Source organism: Lontra canadensis, unplaced genomic scaffold (assembly GCF_010015895.1).
Source record: "Lontra canadensis isolate GAN:19392208 unplaced genomic scaffold, GSC_riverotter_1.0 scaffold47, whole genome shotgun sequence".
In the NCBI taxonomy this organism is placed as follows: domain Eukaryota; kingdom Metazoa; phylum Chordata; class Mammalia; order Carnivora; family Mustelidae; genus Lontra; species Lontra canadensis.
This window is the reverse complement of record NW_022631041.1, coordinates 963,437-975,720: the sequence shown is the minus strand read 5'-3', so window position 1 is coordinate 975,720 and position 12,284 is coordinate 963,437. Positions and strand designations below refer to the sequence as shown.

Below are 12,284 nucleotides of genomic sequence, written 5' to 3'. Positions count from 1 at the left end.
ACTGAGAATCTGCAGATAAATTTCTGTTAGTTTCTTTTTTCCCTGGAAATTCCTATAATTATACATTAGTCAGTTCTCAATTATCTGCATGCAAGTCATTCATACCTAAAAACCCTCTCTTGATAGCTCAAAAAACTTCCTCAGAGCAGTTAAAAAATTAGGATACATTTCCCTACAGAAACACAGAACGAATAACTAAATTTCAACCTGAACCAGAATTCCAATTTCATCTACAACTGGCTAAAATGTTATATTCTTGCAATAAAAATAGAAAAAGGACAAGGGAAACAAAAGCAAAAATAAACTCTTGGGACTACATCAAACTAAAAAGCTCTTGTAGAGCAAAGGAAACAATCAGCAAAAACAAAAGGTAGCCTATTGAATGGGAGAAAATATTTGCAAATCATATATCTAATAAGGGATTAATATCTAAAATACATGAAGAACTTATACAACTCAACACCAAAAAAATAAATAAATAAATAAAAATCCACTCCAAATGATCCAATTAAAAAAGGGACAGAGGACCTGAATAGGTATTTTTCCAGAGAAGACATGCAGATGGCCAACAGACACATGAAAAGATGCTCGACAACACTCATCATCAGGAAAATGCAAATCCAAACCACTAGTAGATATTACCTGACACCTGTCAGAATGACTAAAATCAAAAAATAAGAAATAAGTGTTGGCTAGGATGTGAGAAAAGAGAACCCTCATGCACTACTGGTGGAAATATAAATTGGTACAGCCACTGTGGAAAACAGTATGGGTGTTCCTCAAAAAATTAAAAATAGAACTACTATAGCATCCAATAATTCCACTACTACTGGGTATTTACCTGAAGAAAAAAAAAACAGTAATTCAAAAAGATATAGAACGCTTATGTTTATGGCAGCATTATTTACAATAGCCAAGAAATGAAAGCAACCTAAGCATCCCTCAATAAATGAGTGGATAAAGAAAATGGGGTGCAATATATATAGTGGAATATTACTCAGTCATAAGAAAAAGAACGAAATCTCATCATTTGTGAGAGGGTAGGTGGACCTCGAGTACATTATTCTAAGTGAAATAAGTCAGAGAAAGACAAATACCATATGCTTTCACTTATATATGGAATCTAAAAAACAAAACAGATAAACAAAAACCAAAAATAGACTCATGAATATGTACAGAGAACAAACTGAAGATTACCAGAGGGGAGAGGTGTGGGGGATGGGTTAAATTGGAGACGGGGATTAAGAGGTATAAACTTCTAGTAACAAAATAAATAAGTCACAGGGATGAAGAGTACAGCATAGGGGATATCGTCAATAACATTTTAAGAACTTTGCCTCGTGACAGACGGTAACTACACTTATTGTGAACATTTTGTAAGGTACAGAATGGTCAAAACACTAAGTTGTACACCTGAAATATAGTTTTGTATGTCAATTAAACTTCAATTTAAAAAATAATAAATATAGAAGGGAAAGCTCTTTCCTTGAAATACTGCTTCAACACCCTCAAATAATCATTTATAATCGTGAGAGCCTCGATGTTTACAAAGCATTTTACACAACATGTCATGATGCTCACATACATTTATGACATGGTAGATAAAACTTTTTTTTTTTTTAATCATCCTATAGTTAGGGATATTGAAAGGAGGCTCACCCTCAAATCTCATTAACCCAGCCTGGATGTTCACTACTTTACCGTTGCTGTGGATTATTCACACTACTCCTGCCTCCAACTGCAGAGATAATGAAACACTATACTCTTCCCCCTCCCCCATGGCCCCCCAGCCAAAGCTGTTCTATTTCAATAGCGCTAACGATTCTGTACCCAGTTCCAACATGTGTGGTTGGGGGAGGCTTCCCCACACGAACAAGTAATTCTCTTACACCAGCTGGCGGTCCTACCATTTAATTCAATTCTGACACCGCTGACTCCGAGACAGCATCAGATCCCACAGTTAAGGGCTCAGTCCTACAGGACTGCACCCCCTCTTCAGACCCCAATCCCAAATCCAGGTTGTTGTCTTGGCTTCTGACCGGCCAGCTATAGGCTGAAGGTATGAATGACCCCCCTCTTTGGGTTCAGTTAATTTGTTAGAACAGCTCACAGAACTCAGAGGAACATTTCACTTACTACAATACTGGTTTATTTTAAAAGGACAAAACTCAGGAAGGAAGGGCCCAATGGAAGAGAAGCATGTGCCAAGGTATGGAGAAAAGGCGAGCTTCATGTCTCTCAGGGTGCTGTTCTCCCCATGTTTCCATGGGCTTACCAACCCAGAAGCTCTCCAAACCCCATCCTTTTGGGTTTTTTACAGAGGCTTCATTATATAGGAATGACTGATTAAATCATCAGCCATGGGAGTCTGAACGCAATCTCCAGCCCCTCTACCTTCCCTGGAGGTCTGAGGAGGGACTGAAAATTCCAACTCTCTAAACACACAGTTGGTCCTCTTAGCAACAGCCCCCACCCTTAGGTGGCTTCGTTAACATGACAAAAACACTTTATGGTCCTCTTCACCTAGAAATTCAAGAATTTTAGGGGCTCTGTGCCAGAAATAAGGACAAAGACCAAATATTTATTTATTATTAGAAATCTCAATATCACATGTTCTGATTTGTTTCAAGTTTTTTCAGCTCAAACTGTGTTGATTCCTTTCTTCATGGCTTAGAGTCCTCAAGCCCTGTCGGTATGAACCAGTTTCATTGGAGAAGGAGAACTATTTCTGCTGGTCTGCTAAAAGATCAGAAGGAAAAATAGATACCAGATGTATCTCCAAGACTCAGCAGTGAGAGCAGTCTAAAACATGATGAGAGGATCTCAGCCTGTTGTGGCCAATGGAGCAAAGAATGGGTGTAGGCAAGACAATCCGCAAAAGAGAAAGATAGGATCAGTAGGGTCAGGGATGCTGTGGCCGACAAGGCCAAAGGAGGAAGTGGAAGAACTGAGGTTAGTCATTAAGATGAAACAGGATAACCCTAAAGCAAAACCCTGAGATGCAGGTGTGGGGAGCAGATCAAAGGCCAGTCAGGTCAGTGTGGCCTAGTGGTTAGCAGGACAGGGCCCCGGACAATAGGCTGTCGCTCTCCAAGGGGAGGTGCTGACACTCAGCAACCAAATCCTGGCAGTTTTCCTCATTAGACAGGGGGGTTTATATATAACTCAAGATGTTCAATAGCGCCCAACCCTACAAAGGCTAACCAAGAACCTGAAGAAAGAAAAAAGACAAAGGAAAATCGCAGAGCAGCCATACTGAGCATATCCTCGTCAAGCGGAGACGCTGAGTAGGTTCCTGCACTGGGTCACCTGGGGAACCCAGGGGCGGACTAGTGAGGGAAATGGGTGCATCTCATTCTCAGCTGCTGACCTGAGGCTGGAGATGGGTGTGGTCAACTCCAGTGGGGCTGGGAGGAAGGGAAGAGGCCTCCGGGCTGACTTCTGAGAAACTCAAACATTTAGGCAAGGGAGAAGTGCAGGAGCTGTGTTCCATGCAGCTGAGAATCCCTTAGCTGGATGGGGATTCTTCACCACCAGGTGGTGGCATGATGGGAAATGGAGATAGACAGAGGTGAGTGGAAGAGGGAGTGGAAAGCCAGGCTGTGGCCACATGCACTACAGACTTTTTGAGAAGTCGAGCTGTAAACGTAACAGAAACTGGCTGGAAGGAAAAGTAGGTGGAAAGGGAGAGGGAAAGCAGGGGGGATAGACTATTCTTCTTTCCCTACCTGGTGTTCCAGCCCCTAGTTTTCTTTCTCCTCTCCTCCATTTCCAAATCCATTTTGAAACAAGTCTCCTGATATGTGTAAACACCACAGGTTTCTAAAATGAAGACATGGTCCCCGGCCGTTCCAACGTTTCAATATTCTGTGTCATCCAGCCCAAGAGCTCACATGCTTCCAAGATCACCAGTCTTGAAGAAAAATGCCATTGTCTCCGCTCTCCACAAGCTGTCACCGTCCCTTATTCTATGACCTCGTCAGACCATTTCCTCACTGGCAAGAAAAATATCTAACAACCTAACTTGCTCAAAGTAGAGGGAAGATATATATATATATATATATATATATATATATATTTTGCTTGTTGGTTATTATGCAGCCATTAAGAAAACCGATTTTCAGAGAAGTATCAATGAAAACATAGAAGATGCTAAAGCTAAGAAAAAACAAATGACAGTCTGCCATAGATAGTATGACCCTCTGCAGAAGGGAACTACTCCAAAATGTGATTAGCGTTCTTTCTAGGTTTTGAGATTACAGGTGATGTTAGTTTTTTTCTTTATACTGTCCAAATATTTTTCAATATTCTAAAATGAGCGTAAGTAACTTTTGCAAACAGAAAAAAAAGATGAATTTCACTTAAGACCCAAACAAGTCATTAATGGGCTGATCTGTTTATAAACATCTGCTTCTCTTATTGTAGGTGTGAAAGCCACACAGAAGCATAAGGGACAGTCCCTCCATTCAAGAAGCACATGTCTACACTGTTGACATTTGTTGTTTGGGCTGACCAGCCATCAGAAACAGAATCCTAAATTTGTTTTGAAGAAACTATCCCTTTCTGAGTCAGGGATTTGAGTAAGCCTTGTAGCCTAGATCGAAGCCAGATAGCCCATTCTATTCCTTAGCTGGAGGACTGGTTTGGGTATACACATGACCCATTAGGACCAAGAGAGAAAAAGTGAAACCGAAGACTGGGCAGGAGTGACTGGAAGAGCCCCACTCTCTTGAGATGATCTGATGACAGGCAAGTGGGAGAGGACCCCTTTCTCCTGTGATGGCCTACATATGGCAATGATGTCTCCATCTCCTATGATGCTTTTGGTGGGAGACAACTCCTCTCTCCTGTGATGGTTTTAGTGGGAGATGACGCCTCTCTCCTGTGATATCAAGGTAACCCCTTTCCCCTATAATGGTCCAAGTAGGAGATAACCCCTTTCTCTTCAGATGGACTAAGTGTGGAAATGACTCTTCCCTCCCATGGTGGTTTTAATGGGGGTTGATCCCTCTCCCTTCAGATGGTCTATGTGGGCTGATGCTTCCTTCTCATGAGATGGTCTCAATGTGATGATTCACAAGCCCAGGAGACTCAGGAGGAGTGTTTTAATCTCCCCAAAAGAGCAGAGCAAGGTCCTTGAACTGTAATTCCTGAGCCATATTCAACCCACATCTAGCTTTACAGGGGATATTTAGTGACGAGAGTGAATAAATTCCATTTTGCTCAAGTCAGCTTGAATTAGGGGTTTGTTGTTGTTGTTATTGTTATTGTTGTTATTGTTGCTGTTGTTTTGGGCTCCTGAATACAATATTTCTCAATTATCCTCCCCCTAGAAGAATTGTCATGGCCAAATAATTCAAAGTATTAGGTGCTCTAAGGCAGTCATGAAGGCAGGGCACTGAACCCAGGGGAGGTACGGATTTGCCTGAAGAGCCCAGGGAATGCTTCCTATGTGAGTTAGACCTTAGGAGTCTGGAAAGGGAATTCCCAGCATGAGTAAAGGCAGAGAAGCAGACAGTGCCCGGTGTGTTCACAGAAGAGCTGCAGCTCACTGTAGTTTATGAAACCCTTGGGGGTCACAGGGCAAGAAGAAACAAGAGCTGGGGTTAGATTCTAAAGAGTGTTCTAAGGAATTTACACTTTAATCTAGAAAGAAATTATGGGGTTGAAGGGGATGTGTTTTATAGTAAAAAACAAAAACAAAACTAACAACTGATGGAATGGTAGAAAATGGACTGGAGCAGAAAAGAGAGCAGGAAGCCATATAGTCTTTGTTCATGCTCCCTTCTCCCTTCACACGCCCTCCTAACACCCTCCTTACAGGGAAGAAGCATTGTACTCATCCTTCTAGCCCCATGCTCAGTACAGGGGAGGCCTTCATAAATGTTTGCTAAATAAATAACTGAAGAGAAGAAGGAATCCACAGCTGACCCATGATTTCAAGGCAAATCTACTTTAAAAGCCCTACCAGCTCACAACAATTTCCTCCCCACCCCACCCATGACCCCATATTCTATGCCCTCTTCTTTGATCTGTTTTCCTGATTTACTCATCCCAACCCTCACAGTGAATGTCAGGCACTGTTACTTAACTATTTCATGCACTCTGTCTTCCCTCGGTAACTACAGAAGAACAGTCACTGGGAAAGGAATCAGAGCCACTCCTGTGGTCAGGTCGGACTCCAGGCTTGGCTCGGATACCTGCCTCACGTGTGGGCTTCTCAGATGGCTTCAAGGATCTAGACTCAGCAACACTGCAGTTTAACTTAACAATATGTTGAATATCAAAATTTAAACATTAAAAATACTCAATTACTTTTCTCCTCCCTGTTATCTCAATCTGCTTAATTTACAGCAAAATAATAATGAACATAGGAATGGCATGTTTAAAGCACAGTCAGGCCCGGCTTTATTATGTTACTCAGCCATCTGTGACCCTTCATTAGAGGCATTTGGGAATCTAGCGCTCAATGGCTCTGCTGAATGACAATGGCAATGGAAAATTAGTACTGTGGCTTTAAGAGCCTAGCTGCTCAAGTATATCTGGTCCCTATTCCTGTAACGTAAACAATGGTCAAGTTCAGCCTACAAGATAAACTTCCATGACCTATGCAGATGTCAAAGAAAAATGACGTTGCTAGGATTGTCTGTACACATACACCCAATATATGTGAATTTCAATCTTCTGAATATTAACAGAGTCACCTAAAACACCACCAGATTCTACATTTAGTGGAAAACCTGCTAATGGCACTTCTCTCTTTTCAGGTTGTACGACAGTGGTGTCATATCACGCACTGATTGCTTTCTGATTAAGAGAGAAAGAGATTCAATCTTATTTTGTAATTGAATGGCAACTGAGGAATGGCACACAGGCTTGGGCCAGGCCAGGGGCCCCCAATGCTGCCTTGGTTTCTCCTCCGCCTTACCGTGGTTCGATCAGTGTCACCCAAAGTGTGCTCCTGATCCCTCTGCATTCCCTTCCAGACAATTCTGATTGCCCAAATTCGTGCCGAATTGGAATGAATGTCTTGCAGTCTTCTTTGAGGTGGGAGTTGGGCAAACCCGAGTCTGATGGGAATCACAGATGTGCTACCTGGAACTTATTTCAATACTTGCACGGCTCACAAATTTAAAATCCCACCTGTCTGAAGGGCACACCACAGCAGAATTGCAGAGGTAACGCAATCCCATACGCATGTAATGTTTCATGTACAATAACCATGGAAGCTAATACTTAACAAGCTGGCCTCTATCTGGAAAATCAAAGAAGCCATTCCTTCCTGGTCACATTCGCCAGTGTTTCGAGATCAGAGTTGATGGTTCATCTTCCCCTTTTCCCACAGGCGCTTGGAATCAGGCCCCTGGATTCGCACCGGCTGGTGGTCCTGTCTAACTCGGAGATGGGTGACCATCGTCCACCTTGCTGGGAATAGGGAAAAGGGGGCCTCCTGGCGGGGAGGACCACGGTTCCCCGCTAAGGTCTGGTAGAAGACAGAGACCAAAGAAGAGGCAGATGGATGTCAACGCCCGATCCAAAATTCTCATATCCCGCATCAATTCACCGAGGCAACTCTCTCAATCGCGCGAAACGCACGCATAACAGCAGCTCAGCGGAAGCCCCACGCATCAGGGCCGGCTCAGCCCCAGCCCGCGCGGCCCTCCGGCGGCGGCGAGCAGAGGCGCGGGAGCCCGACCGGCCGGCAGGTGCCCGGCGCCCCGCGTCCCGCGCTTACCCAAGGCCCAGGTGCAGCTCTCCTTGATGGCTTTGTACTTGCTCCCGGACGCTTCCTTCTGCAGCTTCCTCAGGATCTCTTCCATCTTGACCTTCGCAGGGTCTCGGCCACCGACAGGGAGAGGAGCGCTCTTGGGAGGCCCGGCCGGGGATGCCGCCGCCTCCGCCGCCGCCGCCGCCACGGCTTGGCTCCCGGTGCCTAGGCTGCCGCGGCGCTCGCCCCCCGCCGGTCCCGCGCGGCTGCTGATGAATCACGCCCGCTCCATGCCGCGGGCCACGTCAGCCCCGCCGCCCCGCCCCGCCCGCCGCCCCGCCCGCCAGGGTCAGGTGCGCTCCGCGCGCGCGGCGACGAGCTGGAGCCTGGAGGCCGGAGGCCGTGGTCCCCGACCCGGCGCCGAGGCAGGCCCCGGAGCCACAAGGCTTCGCGGGAAGGTGGAAGCGGATGTCCGGAGCTGGCTCGCCTGCCGGGCGTTGGCCCGGCGCGGCCCCAGGGAGCGTCTGGTCGGCCCGGGCAGCCGGCGGGGAGGGGCCTAGCCGCTGTCCCCCCCCCACCCCCCCGCCCACCCGGATCCCTATCCGCTGTCCCCCCCACCCCCCCGCCCACCCGGATCCCTATCCGCGACCCCGCTGCGCGGCGCCAGGCGGGGTGGGATGGGCCCCGCCGGGTTTGCCGAGCCCCGGGCGGAGCGTGGCGGCGCGCGCTAGCATCCCGGTGTCCAGTGCTCACTGTTCAGTGCACAGCCCTTCTGAGCCACTCTGCGCAGGGCTCGGGCGCTACCTGTGAATAGACTGCCTCTCCCCTACCGGGTACCAACACGATCTCGCGGAGGAGGTGGGGGGATGAGGGTTCGTAGCCCTATTACACACAGGAGGAAACCAGGCCAGAGAGGCTAAGTTACTTCCCACACCTACCAGAGTTAGCCTCAAAACACATTCCTAAATCCAAACCCCCTTTTCCTTATTCCCTTGCGCTAAATTGTTATCCTCTGGAGGGAAAAAAAAGGCGGGGGGGGGGGACGCACAGGGGCCCACGCAGCTGTCTAACTTTGGTGGGGGTGGGAAAGGATGGGCAGGAGGAGCTTCCCCAGTGAAGAACACTTTGGCTGAACTTGGGAAACAGACTGTGGGTGTCCAGATACTGGAGGAAGGGAGCGATAGCCAGGGCCGCAGGTCCTGAGAGAGAGCGCGCGCCGTGCTTCCTGGATGGCCTTGAAGGAAAGAGGGAGAGGAAAACAGGAATCTCATTTGGCATCTCATTGTTTCCCTTTTGAGAAAACCGTGACTAGGAGCTAAGAACGGATTTTAAGCATATTCGTTTTTCTTTAAAAATGTCACTGTAGTGGTAGGGAAAAAATTGTTTGCAAAGGAGTAACTGGAACCTGGGAGAACAGTAAGAAGATTCTACAGTAATCTAGAAATAAGTTAGGCCAATAGTAGGTGGAAAGGAATAGAGGAAAGTATAGCCAGAGATATTTAAGGAGTGGAAGCAGTAGGATTTACTGACTGATTGGGGTGGTTAGCGTCTGGGATGACTTCCAGGTTTCTTTTCTGGAAAAAGAGGAGGATTGTGGCCCCATCTTCCAAGTTAAAGAAGAGAAGGAAAGGGTTTGGAATCTGGGGAGTATAAGAGTTCAGTTTTGAGCATATTCAGGTGGAAAATGATAATGAGAAACCCACAGGGTGTTTCACTTATGGGCAGGAACGTAGTACAGTGCTGCATGATAGAGATGAAGATTTGAAAGCCTTCAGGTATTGAGTTATTGATTCCTGGGGTTTGGCAAAGTTTGCAGGAGGCAGTGGATGGAATGGATAGAGCAGGATGCCAGAAAGAAAGCTGGGGTCCCCTTATTCTTTTTAAGAGTATTTATTATCACTTTATGATTAAAAACAAATTTACTAGAAATTTACTAGAAAAAGTAGTAATTTCAGAGATATAAAGTTCTAATAGCTTTGTAATAAAGCTCTTGCAGAGTATTAAAAAACAGATGCATTTGCACATTCTAAAAAAAATGGGCAATGATTGTGAAGTCAGTCCATAAATACAAATAACTTATATAACCTTTGAGAAATATTCAAACACCTACTTATCAAAAGAGCACATACAAGTAAAGTGTGATTTAAAAAAAAAATCAATCAAATTGGCTAAGAGCTGGCCAACTGGACCCTATTGTGTCATAGATGCTAGTGGGAGGGTAATCCTGGAGGGATTCTAGATGTGTATAGAGCACAGATGTGGCTACGATTCAACAATCCTACGTTTAGGAATTCATCCTAAGCAAGTGATTATAGAAGTGGATAAAGATTTTTCTACAAGAATTTCAATATGCTGTTCATTTTTTAAAAGTTGAAAACTATCTACATGCCCAACAGTAAAGAAATGGGCAAAAAAAAAAAAAATCCATGATGTATGCATCCATAAAGCAGCATATTGTATAGCCTTTAAGAATAATGTAGGAGAGGGGACGCCTGGGTGGCTCAGTTGGTTAAGCAGCTGCCTTCGGCTCAGGTCATGATCCCAGCGTCCTGGGATCGAGTCCCACGTCGGGCTCCTTGCTCTGCAGGGAGCCTGCTTCTCCCTCTGCCTCTGCCTGCCATTCTGTCTGCCTGTGCTCGCTCTCTCTCTCTCTCTCATAAATAAATAAAATCTTAAAAAAAAAAAGAATGTAGGAGAGGAATGTTCAGTGACATGAAAAGTGGTTGGTACTACATAGTTAAATGAAGTAAGGAAGTTGTAATATGCTATTACATACATCCATGCACTGACTGATCCCAATTTTATTATTTAAATATTTGAAGTGGAAGTACATAGGAGTTTTAAAGAAAAATACACATGCACGCACAGGAAAATAAACATTTTTCTTTTTATAATTGCAAGGTGTTTTTGTTTTTGTTTTTGTGATAGAAAAAAAAAATAAAAGTAGTATACAGGCAATGGGAGGCCAAAGATAAATACAAATGGATCAAATGGGCATAAGAGTTTAGACAGAAAGTCTGCCCAAGAAGAGTAATGAAGGCAGAGACTGGTCAGCAGATTAATTAAGAGCAGGTAGAAATACATGTATAAACAACTCACTCAAACTGTTGACTATGAAGGAAATTAAGAGTAAAATAGTCAAAACACTTTTTTTAAAAACATCAACTCAGTAGAAAATACCCTTTGCATCACCACCCCCAGTATACCCAGAAATACATATATAGGTAGATTTAAACACTGAAACAAAAGATTTTTTTGAGTAATCTCCACGTCCAGCACGGGGCTGGAACTCACAACCTGGGTATCAAGAGCCCCATGCTTCACTGACTGAGCCAGCAGGGGTCCCTCAAACAAAGTTTTTATTTATAAAACAATCCTTGCTGCTAAATAGAATAGAGTTACTATTAAATAGGATTTGATTCATTGTTGCGGGCATGTTTGCCTGTTCTTAAATTTGTTCCAGGCTGGAGACAGGAGGATAATGCCGCATGCGCAACCCAGGCGCAACCCAGGTGTTTTGTGTTTTGATGTCTATTCCTTCCCACTCTTTTCAGTTATTTTGGTTAAAAATTCTGGTTCACAGAAACACGTTGCTGTGTATGCTACTTATAACAATACACATTACTTAGCAACTGAAGTTACAAATGTCAGCAGATTCTTCTTTAATCTTAATCCAAAATGGTGATAAATTTATAATCATTCTTCAATGTATTTGAATATCAAAGCATTAATAAGTAATTTTCCTTTTTGGGCATCAACTGTAATGTAAATATGGATTCAGGATTTTGAAAAACAAAGGAATCTTTTACCCAATTTTTTTTTCTTGGTATTTCAAATTTCTTTATTGGAAATGTTTAAAGTTTGAAACAGAGACTTGCAATATCTCTAATGTCTTTAATTTTATTCCATTCAGAGTGTCTTCACTAATAATATTCTCTTTCTGTGTTGCAAAAGGTTGAGGACATATAGTAACCATGGTGACTACTTAAAATGTATTTTGTAACTGTTGTTTATATTAAGCATCTTGAAATGGAGTGTAATTTTTCCCCTATGGTTCCAAATCCAGCTATTAAAAAATGTTAAAAATATGAGTTATATGTGCCAATTTTGTTGCTAAAATCCCATCTCCAAAAATGATAGCCAAATGAGATTGCTTTTAAACAGAAAAAAAAGTGAATCCCATTCCTGTGTTCATATCGCTTAATATTTTTCTCATACCAGCCAATAACTCCAATATAACATAACACATGCAAATATTAGCTAATGGAAAGGCTAAGCTGCTTAACAATGACCCAATGATACAGTGGTTGGCAGAACATAGACTTTTATTTATAGTTTAAACTAAGTTGTGAGTCAGTGATGGGGGTTAGCATAGCAGCTCCAGAAGATCATTCGAGGACCATATACCTCACATCTTACTGCTCCACCATCCTGGAAGGCGTTTTTTTCCCAAGATGGGTCCTAGGCAGGTTTCATTCTAACTGATAGGGAGAAGAACAGAGAGTATATGAGACCAGGCTTCAGATGTAGAAGCCATGCACATTCCTTCCCCTATATTCCACTGGTGAGGACAGTT

General features: G+C 44.0%; 1 protein-coding gene across 3 annotated transcripts in view; it reads right to left on the bottom strand.

The window, feature by feature from the left end:
• Positions 1–7,908, bottom strand: part of ARFGEF3 (ARFGEF family member 3) — a 173,992-nt gene extending 166,084 nt beyond the window's left edge. For 2 of the 3 annotated variants that reach the window (XM_032873025.1, XM_032873027.1), the window contains exon 1: positions 7,736–7,908. In XM_032873025.1, coding sequence (XP_032728916.1) covers positions 7,736–7,820 — 85 coding nt within the window. In that variant the 5' untranslated portion in view covers positions 7,821–7,908. The remainder of the gene's footprint in view (positions 1–7,735) is intronic. The other variant, XM_032873026.1, reaches the window with a different exon arrangement.
• Positions 7,909–12,284: the final 4,376 nt, after the last annotated feature.